The sequence below is a fragment of the Vidua chalybeata genome, chromosome Z (assembly GCF_026979565.1).
Source record: "Vidua chalybeata isolate OUT-0048 chromosome Z, bVidCha1 merged haplotype, whole genome shotgun sequence".
NCBI classification, from domain to species: Eukaryota; Metazoa; Chordata; class Aves; order Passeriformes; family Viduidae; genus Vidua; species Vidua chalybeata.
In genome coordinates this window covers 7,822,458-7,841,489 of record NC_071570.1, presented here as the reverse complement: position 1 = coordinate 7,841,489, position 19,032 = coordinate 7,822,458, and the positions used below count along the sequence as shown (strand labels likewise).

Sequence of the window (19,032 nt, the reverse complement as noted above, 5' to 3'; positions counted from 1 at the left end):
CACAACATATTCACAGTTACCTGACATTTTGGGTAGGGTTCCACCTCTCTGATGGCAGCTCTCCACTTTGTGGGTCATCTACAGGTGGGTGAAGAATTGAAATACATACATCTCCATTCTGCAAGACAGAAAAAAGCAATGAGAATAGCTTGTCTGGAGGCTGAGGGGTGATGACTCAAATCCACCACTCTGGCTGTCTTTGATCAGTTTAACCTTGTTGATATGAACATCCAAGTGCCAGCAAAAACCAACAAGGGCTGGAAATGGTTCTGAATTCTTCCTGGATTTACTTTATACCCAGGGGTTAGCCTGCAAACTGGCAAAATACTCCAATATAAAATCAAGAGGTTTAAAGAATGTACTGAAGTAAGCAAAAACAGTAATAATGTAACATAAAACTAAATTGGTCTCCAGATAGCAAGTACTACTGTCACAGTGACATAAGGTTTAATCACAGGAGACCCCAAGTAGGGTTAAAGAAAATTTGTCTTCCCACTGGTAGCTTGAGCTAGCTACAGGAAGTTTTTGAATTGAAGGGTTTAATCACTGTCTACTAGCTCAGGTATGAAAACATTACGTCTCCCAGGACACAAGGATCTTGAACAGATGGTGTGGGGCAGGCTTACATAGCTCTCCTAGGACACAGCTGTTCAAAATACCGGATGAAAAAGGAGATGCTCTCTGAAGGTTTCAGCGAAAATCCCTTGCAGCATGCAAAAGGAAGAATATTCTGGCAGCATATGGAAGCCATACAGCCACATAATGCTCAATATGTGTTCTACTCACCAGTGTTATGGTCTGAATATAGATTTAAAGCTCCATAATGCCTATTTAGGAAAGCTGTCAACCCAATTCTCCATTAGCAACATCACTCTGACACAACTGCTTTGTAGGAGGGCTGGAGTAGTATCCACCCCAGCTGATATCCTCCACTGAGGCAGATTCCAGGGACTCAGATGGTACCAGTGTCTTACTGCAAGATGAGGTGAAGGTGCAGATGAGGCTTGAGGCCAGCCAGCAGATATTTGCCTCTCCAGGCCTCACGGGCTTTGCTCTCCCTTGCAGCCACCTGTGGGGCAGCACTCATGCTTGTAACCCCAGTCCAGGGCACAGGCTGATGACAGGATCTGCTCTATTCAGGACTCCAGGCTGGCAGCTTCCCACACACCTGGTCTCACATCCTTCCAACACTGCTCAGAGCATAGAACAGGGCTGCTCACAGCAACAGCATCTGTGCCTTTGAGCCCAGGCCAGTGATCACAGCTACAGATAGCAGCAGCCCACCTGGGGGGTTGTGATCTGTATCTAGATTTCAGTGGTGCACTACTCATGCCAGGTATGCTAATCTAGCATGCCCTTGTCACTTTGAAGCAGGTTTTAGTCAAGAACACAGCAAGGCAGCACCTGGAGCTGCTGAATTCCAAAGCACATACTTACATTGCTGGAACAGTTTGCTTTAAGAAGGCAGTTTCCCTTTTAGGACCCCAACAGGCTTGTGAAATCTTCAAATTTTTTTAGTATCACTCCAAGCTGAAGTTAACTTTATTACTATCAGATTATGCTCAGTTTACTCTGCCATCACTAATGATTTCCATTAGTTTTTCCTTTAACCTTTTCCTGGAAGAATGCAATGCTAGTGGCCCAGCGGAAGTATCTCAGCACTTGGGAAAAGTTCCTGAAGCAATCGGGTCAGCAGCATGTGGACAAGCACATATTTGGCAAAATGAAGATAGAGGGAAGCAACAATGGGAGAAATTTTTGTCTTATCAGAATCAATGTTACATGTTTGGGAACTGGACTGCATTAAGAATCTGGAAGGGTAAAGGTATAATGGGACTTGATGAGGTCAGCACAAAGTCTTACGGATCAGGAGAGTCAGGGGCCAAGCCTTTCCCTACATGCTTTTTTGAAAGACATAAACAAGGAGAATGGGGTATTTATCTGCCATTGAGATATATCCTCCATTTCTATCAGGACTGAGAATTGTTATGCCATAAAAATAAAGGGCAAGTGAATGGAATTTTATCAAAGTTCAATTAGATGACCCAAGTAAACCAGAGATGAGAAAAACATACATTGCTCAAGTCTCACTGCTCAGAATTGGAACGTCAGCCCCAGCCTCTCCATCTGGTCCTACCAGCAGATTCTGTAAACTTCTACTTTCTTTCATCTTCCTTGCACTAAGAGGGGATTTTTGTCCCCCTCCTCCTGAAAAACCCTCAAACACTTTGCTGAGATAGTCTCAGTTTCATTTGGAGTTATCCCAGTGCCTCATCTTCATTGTTTAAATGTTGTTTCCAAAACAGCCTGCAAGCTGCTTCAGATTCCCTCAGCTACAAGAAATACTGCTATCAACACAAAGCTGAGAGCTCGTGTATTTGAAGAGCAAACCCAAAATACAACCACCAAGTTTTGGGTTAGCTCCTCCTGCTGCCTTCAGTTGTTTCTAGTCAATTTTTCATCTTTTTCACCAGGACTGGGAGAGGTCCTTTCCAAGGCTTGTTTTTTGCACATTTCATTTTGGTAACCATTTGCCACTCACCTCCTGCATGAGGATTTCCAGATACAGAATCAATACCCACAGTATGGGTCTGCAATTATCTGAAGATTTCAAAGTTGTTTTTATTTATAGATCAAAATTCCATGTAACTGAAATAGAGCCTTTAAGAGAAACACCATCCTTGGCTACAGGAAAGATCCTGTGCCAAGTACAAAACCCACATTAGAAAACCATCAGATAACTGATCTGAGGATGTCCCCGGACTTAGGGCAATCCCCTAGAGCAGTCAATAATTAAAGTGGGTTAATATCCTGTTCTGCACTGAAGTTTGGCAAGGTTTCTAGCCATTTATTACTAAGCCATCAATGCAGATCTCACCATGAAGCACACCCATTCCAAGCATGGGCATTTGGCAGCAAGAACTTATCAGAAAGGACTTTCCAAGCCCAAGCCATCAACTGAAGCCTCTATTTGTTCAGGGATGGAAGAGAATGACATTCCAGTTTTCAGGTGGGTTGAAAGGAAGTCTGCAGAACCCCTCATAAGAAAGCCTGTGATAAGGTGAGAGACCTGCACCAAAAGGAACATTTTGAAATCCTTTAGCTCCCAAAACTATAGAGGCAGTGACAGGTTGACATTCTTCTAGGATACCCAAAAGTTCAGCTAGGATTTGGCTGGCCTCCACTAAAAGTCAAGTTTTGAACCAAAACAGGCCTTCAGCCTTTGAATACAGCTCTATGGAACTGGGTGATATTGAACCAATTGCCTCTATATAGAATCACTCCTCTTCTGGACCTGCTGTGTAGTTCTATTGTGATCCAATTGCTGACAGCCCACAGCCTTGACTACCCTCTGAAAGTAACCCATACATGTACTGAATTTAAGGAAGCAGAAAGCTCTCTCACACCCCCCAGAAAAAATTATTTAAAAAACACCTTACCTCATAAATGTTGGGGTGCCACATTTTGGTCAGGAATCTGAAGGTAGGTGGTGAATATGGATAGTCAATAGGAAATTTAATGTGAGCCTGAAAAAAAGCAGAATATTTTAGGTATGAAACAGAACAAAAAAGACCAACAAGAAACAACTACAGTGAAAAGACTGGGGGGAAAAAATTGTTAAGGTTACTAAATTGCTCATTTTATAAACCAGTGCCCAAGTGGCCCCACAGTGTAATTCTTTGCAATTTCTTATGAGCAAAACACTAACTGAACAAGAAAACTCAAAATGCCTGGGCTGGTAATGCTCAGAAAACAAGCCAAAATGCCTTTACCATGTCCTAATTCAAGGAGCACTATTCAACAGCTGTCGTTAAACAGGGTAAAATATACTGGAAAATATTTAACTTGAGAGTGCACTGCTCTCTTTTTGAGTTCAAAAGTAGACTATAAGCTGAATAGACCTGTTTTATATTTTCCTGTACAAATATTTAAAATTACTCTTCCCATGATGGAAAAAAAAAACATTGTTACATAACTTGCTCTAGTTATTTTGTCTTTCTTTGAAAGTTAAGCTGGTCCATCCACCTATATTTCTAATACTACATGTTTTGCCACCACAGGCATTTTTGAAGTCTCAACATCATCAGTGTCTGTTTAATAAATCAATACACCTTGAGGAATATTGATGGGCAATGACAGCAAACATCTTGCAGTGGTCAACGACCATCTGTGGGGCACAACTCTTGAGTCGAGTCGGTTGTGGGAAGGCTGCAGAGATCCTAGCACTGGAAATTAACTTCTCTGTGCTGTCCTGCCATTCACAGCAGTCTGAATATGGACTGATCAAGTGTCCAAAATACTTCTCTCTGGAAGGTGGTCTTGCACACTGCTTGCTGTGCTGTGGAGCACAAACCCTTTCCTTGGAACTGCTCAACCCACCAAAAAGTCCTACTGCCAGCCCCGCAAGGGATCTCCAAAGAAGCATCTTCTGGTCCTTCAAACACAGCCAGGTTCTTTTGCAATGGAGAATGCAAGAAAAGATCCCAAAAGCAAGATTCATATTTATCCTGATTTGAGACAAATTTAGGAGGAAACCTAGTCACCCTAGGACAACATGGAGCAGAATTCCAGGTCACTCTCCTCCACTTAAGTACCTAACCATGCCACTTGTTCAACCAGAGAAACTTTGGAAAGATTTCTTCCATAATATACAGAAGCAGACAACCAAATAAATGGTTAAATACTGTTAAGTACCTGGCTACAGTTTTACTTATCAGCACATACCTTTGCCCTACAACCCAAATTTTATGAGGTCAGAGTGTCAGATTGTCAAGAAAAGAAGGTCTTCTATTCACCTTTATGAAAGAAATTCACCAGTTCACATGGCCTTATGGTCTGTAGATGCCTACTCATGACTGTGTGTGGGCATGTTACAGCAGCACTGAGTCCTCACCCCGCAGTCATTTGTCACAGCACACTCACAGCCAAGAGATTTATGATCCACTTGAACAATCCCATAGTTTTAAGACCAGTTGCACGAATGCCATTGCTCCAAGAGCAGTGACTGAATGGCTCTTGTCACCACACACTGCTGCAGCAAGGACATGCCTGGGTCCACAACATGCTGCAGAGTGAGCAGAGCAGAGATCTACCCAGGGCAGGGCACATTCATTCCAACTCAAGTGCTTGCATCATATAGCTGCAGACTCCTCCAGACACTGGGGTTTTCCCAAGAAAGCCCATTCCTATGCGTACACACAGTTTTGTGAGATCTAAGACACAAAACAGCAAAAGGACAGAGACTGAAAATGCAAGAGACAACAAGACTCAGGGTTGAGCTACCTACAAGATGTCTTAGCAAAATCTGTCTTCTACACAGCCACAGCTTCCAGGTGACCAAAACAAAAAGCACTGTGCCAGTAGATTACCAGCACTGCCATGCTTACAGCCCATATAGATGTTCAAGGAGTGCAGGTCTCATTCCTCCCAGTAAATCCCCTCTGCTTTCAAATTGTCTAATCCCAAGGGGTTTGTCTCAGCAAGACCACTCCAGAAAGCTGAGCCTGAGGCATCAGTATGTCCCTGTATGTGATGCAGACGCTGTAGATCCTGGATCCACAGGATTTGGAAAAACTGTTCCAAATTTCTAAATCCTGTTTGACAAACATAGTTCGTTATTAGAGAAGGACTATCTGCCTACAATAACTATCACCATGGAATGCAGTGTTGCGCCTTATGAAGGATTCTCTTGAGCTCTAGGAACAGAAAACGCAACTGGAGAAATAAGAGAAATCTTTCCTTCCACATGCGGGCAGCTAAGAACCTAGCTTCACTGTAATACATCACATATTTAGAGAAAGCAGTCACATTACATGGTGATCAGCTATTTCTAACCACTCTGTAGCTCTTTAGCACACTGAGGTTCTGTACTGGAACATAAAGCAAGTGAGGCTTCTCTACAAACCTGATTTCAGAGTCAAAAGCTCCCAAAACAGAAAACCTCGAATTACCACAGGGATTTTTTTCCCAAACAAAAAGAGCACCACTGTCAGGTCCCCATGGTGAGATCATCCAGAATTTGAAAGTGAAACCAAACACTTTTCCAGGCCATTACAAAGAGGTCTGAGAGAATTACCTCATCTCTTCTGCAAGAGAAACCATGGGAAGTTACGTAAGCCTACTCTGCTCTCACTGAATGCTCTTTGAGTTTCTGTGTGGGTTAAGCAAGCCAAGAATTTCCAAGACAAGCTGCAAGACTGCTTGCAAAGATGCAGCAACAGCCACAGCTACAGGTCATCTTTTTCCCCACTGAAAGCCTGAATCTAAACATGTTAAAAAAATACCAAATTAAGCAATCAACCTAATTTTAAATAGAGCTCACAGAATAGTTTTCCCCTACAATTTCACTGATATAAGGCAAAAAAAACTCAGCCAGGCTGCTAGATACTAGAGAGTGGCAGAGTTTCCAGGCAGCTTGTTGTTAGCTCAGTTACAGCCACCCAAACCAATTTAGGAGGATTAAATATGCTGGTAATGGTAAACTAAGTATGTAGCTCAGTTCCCCCCTGCATGTTCCAAACAGTTACCACATTCACCACGTTCCTGACTTCTCAAACTGAGCTTAAACAGAACAGAAATAATCCTGTTTTGGTACTGATTTTAGCCAGCTACATGCCATGGCTCTGTGACATCACTGAAGATACTCAATAGATAGCTGGTGAAGACCAGTCACAATCAACCCATTCCTCCCTTCTCCAGTTTGTAACTAGTCATGCTCATAGTTCCTAGAAAAATAATAAACTCTTCTAAATAGTCCAGCCTGACAGAAGATACAGCCCTTTACATTTACAGCTACCACAACTTCAACTTCCAAATTACACCATAGCACATATTTTAAGAATATTGCTACTAGCAAAGTCACTTTGTTTCCTATTTTACTGCTTCCCTGCATCTTCAACAGAGACTGCACTTCAGGTTTGTTAATTTTCTTTAAGTTGGAAAAGACAAAAGCACAGGTTCTGCTATGTATGCCAGAAAAATACAGTCTCACTAGACCTTACGTGACTGAAAATATAAACCTATAATTTCTGCCAACCACTGAATTATTCACTGATTCAGTCACTATGAATAACTATTACAGCAACTTTGTTTCTTGAGATCTTGCTACACACTTGACTCAACACTTAAACTTGTGTCACAACTACTCCAAGCACTCCAGGCTTGGGGCAGAGAGGCTGGAAAGCTGCCTGGCAGGAAAGGACCTAGGGGAGCTGGTTGACAATGGCTGAACGTGAACCAGCATGTGCCCAAGTGGCCAAGCATCCTGGTCTGGATCAGCAATAGTGAAGCCAGTGGGACTAACACAGGCAAGACTCCCTCCCAGCCTCAGTCCTTGTTCCAGCCTAGCTGTAAATAACACTTCAGGAGCCTGACACTGATTTTTTACCTCCATTTCAAGCTGACAAAACTGAGATTCCTGATTTTTAGGCAGAAAGTGAAGGAATGTTGAATCCATCCTACCTACTCAGTGCAGACAGGTCATGGGGGGAGCACACACATGTTCCTGGAAGTGCCATTTAGAGATTACTTTTATTTCAAAACATCACGTGCTTAATGCTAGTCCTTCTAAAACTCTGCTTTAGTGAGAGCAAGGACCTTTAGCAAATCGTATTTAAGATCAGGTACAAAGGAAGTGGTTTGAGTTTTGAAATTAGTTTGCTGTTATTTGTAATTATCTGCTACAGCCAGCCCACAGAGAAGCTCCTATTGACTCTGTGCAGGTACTACCAAGGTCTCTTACAGATCACCCACCTGCCCTGGCAGAGTTGCAGACAGCACAAGGACTCCTCACTCTCCTTCTTAAGGGGCACAACCAGGCTCCCCACTGTGCTCCTGCTGACTGCTCCACACACTGAACATGAACAGGAACTACAGGCCACTACCAGGTTAAGTGGTTGTATCTAATCCCACAAAATGCCCTTTCCTGCTTCTGGTGCATCACACATTATACAATTCATTTACGGAATCTCCTCTTCCACATTAAGCCTGCATGCAGTGCAGGCAGTATGTGCATGCAGTATTAAACACTGTGTGCTGGAAAGCATGTTCAGTAGAGGCCAGCAGTCAGTACCAGCAGCCGGTTTCTCACAGCAGTGAGGTTTAAAGCACCTCATTATCATCCAGCTCACAACATGTAGACCAGCATTATAGCCAGTCCCACTGCACTGTCAACTATGTGGTGAGGTAAAAATGAATGTAGAGCCAACACTGCTATTTGAGCTCTATTTGTGACTTATGGCCTACGTAATTTCTTGTGGCAGAGCTGGGTGCTAGCCTGGTACTATAAATCCAGTTATTAATTCATTTCCCAGCAACACTGTATTAGTGTTTATTGACATCTGTTGTGCTTTCAGAGAATAGGAGAAGCACATCTCTGATCCAAGATGAATGACCAGGCTACTGAAGTCTTCTGAGTTCTGAAAAATCCCTTGGTGCTGCAGTGGCCATATCAACAGTAACAGCAGAAAACCCCTTAACTCCCACATTACCTGCACTGTTTCATAAGGAATTTAAATCATAAAGATCTGACTGTGAAGAATGAATTAGATCTCATGAGAAGGCCATGAAGCATCTAAACAAAAAAGAAGCTAGAGCCAAAATTCAGCAGAGCAATGATGAGTCAAGAAGTAAGGCTAGCTTACACAATCAGAGACTGGTTTGACAGGCACCAGCCCATTCTTGTTTCACACTAAATTGTATATCGTACACATTTCCTAATTTAGTTATCTGGGGCACTACTAAATCTGTTGTTCTCAATGGGAGACTTCCTTTGCAACTAACTAGACTTCCTTTTATCAGAATGTCTTTTAACAGTAAGATGCTATTAAATATTTATCTGTAATATTTTATCTGCAATGTTCATAAAGCTGAGATTGTTGGCAAGTCATCCAACCCAAACCAAAGCAGGTAAAGGGGCAGATTACACGAGCACCACCTACACTCAGCGAACAACTACCAGGTTGATTTCCACTGCTTTGATTGTCAGTTTGACTTTTCATGATGCTACAGAAAATGCTATAATTTCAACAAGCGCAGGAGATGCAGCATTTAGCAAGAGATATTGAATTGGAAACAGTGGCATCCTGACACAACAGAGTATTTATTCTATAACCTCCCCATTTTGACTCAGCTTTTGCTCTTGTCTGCTATCTCATCACTGAGAAGGCCATTACCAGCAGCTATGTAAGACATGCCACCAAACAGAATTACTTGATCCTCTTTCACAGGGCTAGTTGTTGGTTCAACAGCTTCACTGAGTTTTGACACAGGGGCCAAAAAATAAAGCAATTTCAAATTCCCATGAGAGATAGCTGATGTCATATTGAGGTTTATGTATTTTCCCAGGAATTCCCATGCTGAAATATTACAAGATTCCACCCTCAATTTAACCTTTACTCCAGGATCAGGCCTGATTTTAGGAGACAAAAAGATTAAGATGGAATATATCAGAGACTGTGACAAGCCATATGTTAGGAGGCTTCTGCCATGGCTGAAGGCTTTATGTAGAGATTGTGCTCTTGGATCTGATGCCTTCAGGTTGCTCACAGACTCTACACAGGCTTGAGATTGGGGTCATTGTGTGTGTGCTATGCGGAGAGGCTCCTCTGTGTGACTATCTTCCAGGCAGAAACAGATGACTCAGTTCTTATTTAGCTCTGTACAAACATACTGACTTCCTCATTTAGACAAAATAGGAAGAATAACTCCAAATGTGTGAAACTTAAGTTTCCCTGTGCAACCTGATATTTGCTGAAGGAGCCAGAGATACTTGGGAATACCACATCTAAAGTTTAAACCAAATCATGCATCTTCCATTAGGTCTTTGCTTCAGAGTAGAAGATGGGACTTGAAATACCCTGCTGTACGTATAACTGAGCATGCTGGTACCTGAACTGCTAAAGCTCTCACATGAGCATAACTATTCTAGAAACAGTTTCTGTCCGCCTCAGATAATGCAATTTTCTATCTCTTTCCATTTGTGAAAACAATTAGTTTTGCTGGAGCAGTGGAGGGAATATTTCAGACTGCTTATACAAAGTATCACGGTACATTACTGGCATCTTGTGTAGAAGTCCTCCAATTACATATGTAGAGGGTTGTCATTTTGGGCACCTCTGTCTACTTGCCAGGCTTCAGGGTCCAAAAGATTGTCTCTTTTAGCAAGAATTGAATTAGCCTATGACATCTTCAATATTTTGTTCAATCTCACACTTTGGAATTTAACTTTACTGGGTAAGTAATTCTTATTTTCTTAAGGCAGATTTACACAAGCACATCTGTGGAAAGGCTGACTGTGACACAGTTTGATATACTTCAGACTTATCCTGGTAATTTATCAGTGGGATTGACTGACAGTGGGATTAAGGGCACCCTCAGTAAATTCACTAATGACACCGAACTCTGTAGTGCAATCACACTCTGGAAGGAAGGGATGCCACCTGAAGGGACCGGGACAGGCTGGAGAGGTGGGACTGTGCAAACCTCATGATGTTCAACAAACCGAAGTGTGAGGTCCTACACCTGGATTGTGGCACACCCACAGAGAAGTGAGTGATTGAAAGCAGCCTGGCAGAGAAGGCCTGGGGGCGATGCTTGATGAGTAATTCGATGTGAGCCAGCAGTGAGCACTCACAGCCCAGAAAGCCAAATGTATCCTGGGATAAATCCAAAGAAGTGTGACCAACAGGTCAAGGGTTATCATTCTCCCCCTCCACTCTTGTGACATCCCACTTGGATTACTGCATTCAGTTACGGTGGCGCCAGCACAGTGAAGGACATGGAAGTGTTGGAGCAAGTCCAGAGGAGGCCACAAAATTGCTGAGAGAACTGGAGCACCTCCCCTATGCAGACAGACTGAGAAGGTTGGGGCTGTTCAGGCTGGTGAAGAGAAGGTTGCGTGGAAACCCCATAGGAACCTTTCAGTATCTGAAGGAGCCTATACGGAAGCTGGAGAGGGACTCATCATCAGGAACTGTAGATGGGACAAAGAGAAATGGGCACAAAATGAAAGAGGGGAAATTGAGTTTAGATATTAGGAGAAGATTCTTTACTGTGAGGGTGGTGAGACACTAGCACAGGTTGCCCAAAGAAGCTGCAGATCCCCTGCAAGTGTTCAAGGCCAGGCTGGATAAGGTTTTGAGCAACCTAGTCTAGTGGGAGGTGTCCTTGCCCACAGCAGGGGGGTTGGGACTGGATTATCTTTAAGGTCCCCCCCAAACTCTTAAGGTTTTGTGATTAATCACTGCCAAAACACATTCCAATTTTCAATAATGCTGGACAGAGTGTCTGTGAACTCACCTGTTCATTCCAACATTTGCATCTTAACCAAAACACAGCAGATTGTTTTGTTGCTCTGTGAAGCAAGCCATACTATTTGTATCTGCCAAGTGAAGAGATGTCCAAGCTAGCACAGTGTGAGAACACCCTTTCCTTCAGTCTGTTTTTACTATTTTTAGTCAATTCTTTAAACAAGTACCATTCATGAGTCAGTGAATGACTAATTGCCTTGATTCTCTTCCTATGTAATCCAGGCTGGAAAGCTCTTCTCAAGGGACAGCCCATCACATGTTCTGCTAAAAACACAGGGCAGGTCTTGATGCAGTCACCTCTTTCATAAGCAGCAAGGAGAAAGGCATATTTATAGCATTTTAAGTGTAAACCCTAGCACTGTGCTGCAGTGTTACACAACTTTGCCTTTCCCAGCATGGCAGGCAGCAGCTCTCTGACGAGACTTCTCAAGCTGGCATCCCAGCAGCCTTTCTTTAAATAAGGGTCACAGGCATCTGGAAGGTGGATGGCAGCACTCAGAAACTGCAGTTGAAATCTTATCTATGCTGGCTGCCATGCAGAAGCCAACTAAGCATCTGTGCAGCCTTGTCACTTGTTTTTGAGCCGCTGCATTACGGATTGTAAGCCCTCCTGCTTGGAGCTGGACACAGGCAGTAAATCTAGGCAGACTGAGCAGCAGCAAGCAAGTCTGCTGGACTGTACCACTTTAGCAAGCAGCTAAATCAGCAGCACCATCTCCTAGTGTGGAGACCCAATCAGCAATGTGTTAGTCTAGATGTATAACCCTATAGTGACACAACTGTATTTTATGCATAGCCCCACCCAATGTACCACCCATCTGAAAAGTGTCTCTGATCCTGCACAAGTGAAGTCTGATATGTGTGCAGCAGCTGGCTCCTGCCCAGCATTTTCCAGTTCACTGCAGAAGCCAGCATTGTGTCAGAAAGTATTTGCTAGCAAGAAGCTTATATGTGAGACAAAAAGGCATATTTTCACAATATTGCATGATGCACCTGCCGGCTTCATAATTATGGGATGCTCTGACCGAATATAAAGTTTTAGCTTGGATAAATGCATTAGTTGATACACAGACATCCTTGCTCCCCAGGCAAGGATGGAGCCTATTCTTTCTACAGTAACAGGTTTTGGGTGGGCTTTTTTTGCTAGTGAGGAACCAAATTAAAGAGGCATTCAGCATTTTGTCATTCTTCACCTCTTTTCGCCCCTGCCTTGTGCTTCAGAGGATTTGGAGGTCACAGCATTACAACCAGTATTACTTTACAATGGATTTGCAAGAGAAAAATACAACACTGGAGTGAAGGCTAGCATTAATATTTCTACCTATGTTCCAACAAGCTCCCATGTCAATTACTAATACACTATCCAGATAAAGGCAAAAACCTCAGTTTGCTGAAAAATCTCCTGAAAGAGCCAGCAAAAGGGAGCAAAGCAGGTTGAGTCATCTGCAGTGCAGCATAATTTAAGGTATCATTTATACTTCTTATAAAAGCAGAACTACTGCAGTCAAACAAGCTTAGTACAAGAATACACAGCCCTGAAATTCAAGCTTGTATTTAATTAATTGGAACCATTAAGCTTGAAGGTATACCAGGTGAGAGTAGCAGACAGGAAGAACCACTTAAATCTACCACAGGTCAAGAGGATTAAGGTCAAGGCAAAAAATTAATGAGACAGGTGTAAGATGAGAATAGAGGAAAAGGATCTTATCACTTGGACAAAGAAAGATGGAACTTATAGGAAAGTCAAACAAAAGTTGTACAAATGTGTGACTAAAAGCAACCCTTAAAGTCGCTTTCATATTATGCACTATTTCCTGCCCATACAAAGAAAGGATTTGAAGGGAAATTAGAACTAATTTCATTTTTCTTCCTGTATTCAAGCATGTCATAGATATTGCTCTTGATTCAAAGTGTCATATCTGACTTTAGAAGAAATTTGTGTGACAGATCATGTGTGACTGGCATAACAGTGAAGACAAGACAAGATCCATGGTACATCCGAAGTCTGCTCTTACTAAGAACTGGAATGCTGCTGAAAAAAATCTCCCAAACCCAACATTGGGGAAAAAAGCAGGCCAGTCTAAGGTGACCAACAAGATGAACTACAGTACTAGTTAACAGCAAGAGCTCTTGCAAGAGGTGCTGTATTTATAAAGATCTGTAGGACCAGGTGATCTCTCAAGGAAAAAAAAAAAAAGAGTATTTCCAAACAAAATAAATTTTCTATTATGAGACATCATTTTCTACTTAGACTCTTCTGGTATCTACCTTCTTATGATTATTGGATAACTTATTTTTCAGCTCTGTTTTCAGCTCTGCTTTTTAAGGTCTTAAATGTTTGCCTGAATGTTAGAGAAACAGACAAAATATGACCTTCCAAAGCATTTTCATGTGCATGCCAGTAGCCTCATAGCAACTTTGTGTGTTGAAGCCTCTTCAGAAGCTTTCATGTTGCCTTCCTGCAAAGACTCATCTAAAAACTCCTCCACTTTCTCAATAACAACATCATCATATGTAATTATCTGTGATAGAGAGACCACTTATAGGAATGCACACTGTGTCTGACAGCTCAAGTACAGTGCTCCATCACGCTTCCACACTCAGAAAATGTAGCATCCATATAGTCAGTTTGGAAACTGGGTTCTCTTACTCCATCCAGAGAAAAATGACACCCACACATCTGCAAAAAACTAGACTTGATTGTGTATGGAATAAGCCAAGGCTACCAAACCCTAAGACTGGCAAGAACAGACAATTCATCCATATTTGTATGCTGGACAATCCCATGATGATACTCTTTCCTGTCTGATCAGATTAATGCTTGAAAACTTTGTGTTAGGCCGTTAGATAAGACACAGTGCACCTGATACACTCTATCAAATTACAATGCAGTAATAAGCATTTTGCAGCAAAAGTCAGTGTTTTTAAGTACAGCCCTATCATGGTAAACCCACCTCAGTTACACAATGAGGCCTGCAAAGCATAAAATAACCTGTGCTGGTAATAAAACCTTATTTATGCTAGGATAAAATATGTTCATGTTAAAAGAAAATTATTTACCCTCACTGACCATTAAGTATTTTTGTGACTGTTTTTTCCACCTACTAGCAAGTAACACAAGCTTCTAGGTGCTGATGCTTTAAGGTTCATCAGTAGTTAATAACCAGTAACTATTCGAAACAGATGATTTGAATTCGGCCTAGTAGCAAGCGAATGGCTGTATTTTGATGTTAAAAAAAAAATAATTCACTGCTTGTAAAGAGGTGTTACAGTGACAGATTCAGACATCTGCATGCTACTTAGAGTATAAGCTGCTTCCTGCTACAGAAATGAATCCAAAGCATGACTTGGAGGAGCCTCTAGTGGTGATAAAGTAGATGTGATTATGAATTAGCAGATGCTCAAGGATAAGCTAAGAGCCTTGCTGGCAATTCATGTAGCCTACAGATACATGACTCCTAGTCAAGTTACCAGCAATGCGACCTGCAAGCCACGCACACACACTTGGGACCAAGTAGGATGTTTTCAGTAGTGCTCTACCTACAAGTTTTATCTTGCCTTGATTCAATAAGGGAACCATACAGCTTGCTTCTTGACCTCTTCAGCTTGTAGGCAACATTTAGTGCAAAAAATTGAACAGAAGGATATCCTAACAACTTATTTAATCTCTTTCAGACTAATATTTTTTGCAGGGAAGTAGATGCACAACATCCTGTGGCAATTATTACTACAATTTTAACTGCATACTATGTAAAAATTCCACTTTTGTTTTGACTTGCTTCATAATTCCATTTAATGCATATTCATTCTTAAACTGGGAAAGACAGTAAACCGTCATTCTCTCTTGACTTTTTTTTGGTGTAATGCATGGCTTTATAATCCCTAATTGTACCCCTCCAAAGTCATTACCTCAAGAACTCTGAAAGTTCCCTAGAATGGGGAGCAGTGTTGGCACCAGTTTCCTCCAAGAAGTTATACTGACACAGGCAGACCACTGTTTTTAAGTAAACCGTGTCTATGCAGACAGAAGGCAAGGATGTGTAAGCCTTGCATTGCAGAAACACATCCTTTGAGCAATTTTACAGTGATGTTAGAGCAGTATCTTCCACAGGTAACAACACTGGAGAATGTTTTGTTGCTGCAAAAGGACTTTTCCAGAGCATGAACTTTGATAACATCAGCTGGAAGCAGTTCTGTTTGAACGCCATTGGCAAGACCATCAGGTGTCATTAACAGTGAAGTTTCTCCAATCTTGTGACCTGTTGCAGCCGCATTGATGTGGCAAATAACTGGAAAGCTGCTTTCACTCTTTCAGGAGGCCCTGTAACATTACCCTTTTTGGTAAGCACTAATACCGATGCAACACTTCCTTTAGCCTAGCACAAAAGAAAAATAAGAAACCACATTTGGCAATTTGGCTGCATCAACTCACATACCATTTAGGTTCCAGTATGAGTCCTTAAAGAACTGGAGCATCTGGCATCAAGCACTGAACGAAACAGCCAGCTTTTGTTTGTAGTTACAAGGTTCAGATGCTGAAAAAGTTAATGCTGTTTCAGCACTTTGCAACAATTGCAGGCTAGATGCTGTCAAAGTACTTCAGAGGTTTGCTTTTTAGCAGCTGAAAGATTTGTCTGGCAACCACAGGTCTCTATCCTTCCTACACTCCTCCTGATGTGTAAAGTAGGCTTTCCCCCAGATCAAATAATTAATAGAACTGGTGCCTATTTTTATTTTCCCAAATACTACCAAAAGTTATACAACTGTTTGCAAAGTAACTTAAAAGCCTTCTACACATGATCAATATGTTTATAGTGAGGGTTTGTTTTAGAAGGCCTGGATACAATGAAATAAAAAGAGTACAGCCTTTGAAGTATCCTGTGCCTAGAAAATAATATATTAAATAGTAAGCATTACTTAAATTATAAATATAGGAAACTGTGTTGCTATGTTAGACCTCTATGGAGGAAAATTATACTGCAAAATGACTGCAAGACATAAAGAATTTCTTTACACTTATGTTGCTTACAAAGCTATACTTTTATATGGTTAGAGTCTTATTCCTACATAGAATTAATTTCCTGGGGAAAAAAAAAAACAGAGTTCTGCAGATGTTACCATGGAACAAGCATACAATGATGTACTTTTAAGAGCTCTGTATGTCTTGGCACATTTTGGGGGAGATCACAGCATTGGCTGGGATGGGAGAACACCACAAGATGACCAATAGGAGTCAACTGTTTTCCTGTAGCTGTTTTACTCTATGCTGCTCTCAGCTGTTTTCTCTACAAGAACAGCTACAGGATAGAAATTTTAGCCTAAGAAAAGCTTTATGCTATGAGTTTTTAGTTTTAGAAGTATCTAGTCATACAAGGGGCAATACCGGCCCACAACAGCTCACAAAAAAATCCCAGGTTATGCACCCATGTCATACTACAAAGAGTTTTGAGAAACACATAGGGGGAGTACCTGCACTGTAAGGGTGGTGGAGTGAGGGAAAACTGCACGAACTCATTCCAAGCAGCCTGCCAGAAAAATCACCCACAAAGATCCTTTTGTTCCTATTCTTGGACATCCAGTATTATTTACTAGAGCTGCTGCTCAGTCCCTCCTACCCCACCTTGGCCCAGTTTTTATTGCCTCTAAGGAGAAGCATTTTCAGACACGTAAAACTGTCTCCATCAGACACTGCAAAAGCATTGACCTTCACTGGCACTGACAACAGTCTGAGGAGTAAAATATCAGATCCAACGGTCTTCTTTGCTGTACTGAAAGAGTTATGCATTTCCAGATCCAGACAATTTGCTTCCACATCCCTCCTGTCCTGAACTGGCCCTGTGAATAAGTTTATCTACCTTAGGAGCAGCCCCATTGATTGCTATAATGTACATTAAAGTAGGGTTTTGGGTGACCCGTGTAACATTCTCTCACAAAACCACTCTCAAGACAGACCTCAGCACACCATCACACATTTTAAGCATCAGGCACACAAACAACTCAACCAAGCAGCACAACTGTCTCTAAAGATCTCCGCACATTTGACTTTTAACATTACACATGCCTGCTCAATGTTATACTGTTCGTTCTATAGCCAATATTGATGGATTTGGTGCAACACAAAACATCCTGCAGATGTCCATAACTACTTGGATTTTAACTGTTCCACTGGAAGCAGAGGATTACACCATACTAATGTCCAACAAGCTTACTTTTTATAACGACAAACACCTGAAACATAGTAACTGTTAGACTTTAAAGTACAAAGTGGTTCCATGACATCGCAGCATTTTTTCCTATGCGACAAACCCACGGACAAGAACATCTCCAGTGCCCATTTCAATGTTTGCACAAGTACTGTCACATTGAACTTGCTAAATTTAATTAAAATAATCACACTGCTCTTATGAACAGACATACATCTTGGAGTACAATAACAAAATCAACCCTCTCGTGTTTTTTTTTTTTTTTTCTTACAAAACACTTCCGTGCACCTGAACACATCCAGAAGCAATGCTTACATATCAATATGAACATCTTACTACAAAGATGCTTTGCAGCAGCAGCAGAGCTCTCCTCCCATGCACAACAATACTAAGCAATCACACAATGATGAGAGAATCCCTTTAACTCCCACTTTGCACCCACTTATCAGAACAGTCATGAATACCTGCTCTAATAGGACTATCTTCAGAGTCTTTTAGAAACTTAATTATCACTCTTGGCATCAATTAAGTCAGCAGAAGTTGGTGCTTTCTGAAACCTCCTGGAGAAGGAGACAGCACATTTATCACTGTCATGTGAATTTAGGAGGGGAAATCAAAGCCATTACTACCCCAGGAAGTAGCAGAACTCACATATAGTATTTATGGGATCTATTATTTATGTTTTCATTTCAACTCCAATTTAGAAACAGAGGAAGTGAAAAATAATTTCTCAAAGAGGATCCTAAGTAGGGTACCTCTAGCTACATGTTTCTTTATGCTCAGTCTCCTCCCTTCTCAGCCACATTGCTGCTGAAGGACTAAGTTTATTAACTTAAGTCCATTATCACCATCACCAACATTAAATATATGGGTTCAAACCAAATCAGGCTTATCAGTTGGGTAGGGATCTGTTTCTCAAACAGTCTGCAATTCTAGACACCCAACAGGGTTTCAAATTAGCATGCTATGCTTTGAAGTTCAGAGAAGTTATCCTCTCCACCCCAAGGAATTACCACCACAAATAGGAAGAGATTTCCTAAAAAATTCTTATTACAGAAACTATGCAAGTTTTGTTCTGAAGGTTACTGTTCAGTATTCACTGTGTCAAAAGAAAAGCTCTAAAAAAGATTGCTTTCCAAGGGACTTTTTGATATTTGAAGTGCTCAGGTCAGAGCTTGCCAACTTTCAGCACTAGTATAAAAAGTAAGAAATCATTTAACTCATATAGGTATTAAAAAAAATCAGAAGGCTTGCCAAGTTATCCTGTACCTCATTTTAAGACAGGCATTGACATTAATATGCAGCATTGCCAAGGATCCCTAACCTTCCTAACAAGGGTACTTGAGAGCTACACAAGTAGATGCCCTGTACCTACCACAGAAAGCAAAGGGAGCCCTTGCAGATAAAGACCCTTGCCTTTGACTGTATCACCAGCCTTCAGCTTCATGTGTGACAAAATTAATTACATCATATTGATTTTGCTAATCCATTCCAAATATGGTACACTTCAAACAAACCTG

At 41.5% G+C, this 19,032-nt stretch overlaps 1 protein-coding gene across 1 annotated transcript in view; it reads right to left on the bottom strand.

Moving 5' to 3' along the window:
* Positions 1-19,032, bottom strand: part of UBE2R2 (ubiquitin conjugating enzyme E2 R2) — a 54,764-nt gene that overhangs the window by 11,491 nt on the left and 24,241 nt on the right. The window contains exons 2-3 of the mRNA XM_053931880.1: positions 3,441-3,527; positions 21-118 (exon numbers count right to left, since the gene is read on the bottom strand). Of these exons, the coding sequence (XP_053787855.1) occupies positions 21-118; positions 3,441-3,527 (185 nt within the window). The remainder of the gene's footprint in view (positions 1-20; positions 119-3,440; positions 3,528-19,032) is intronic.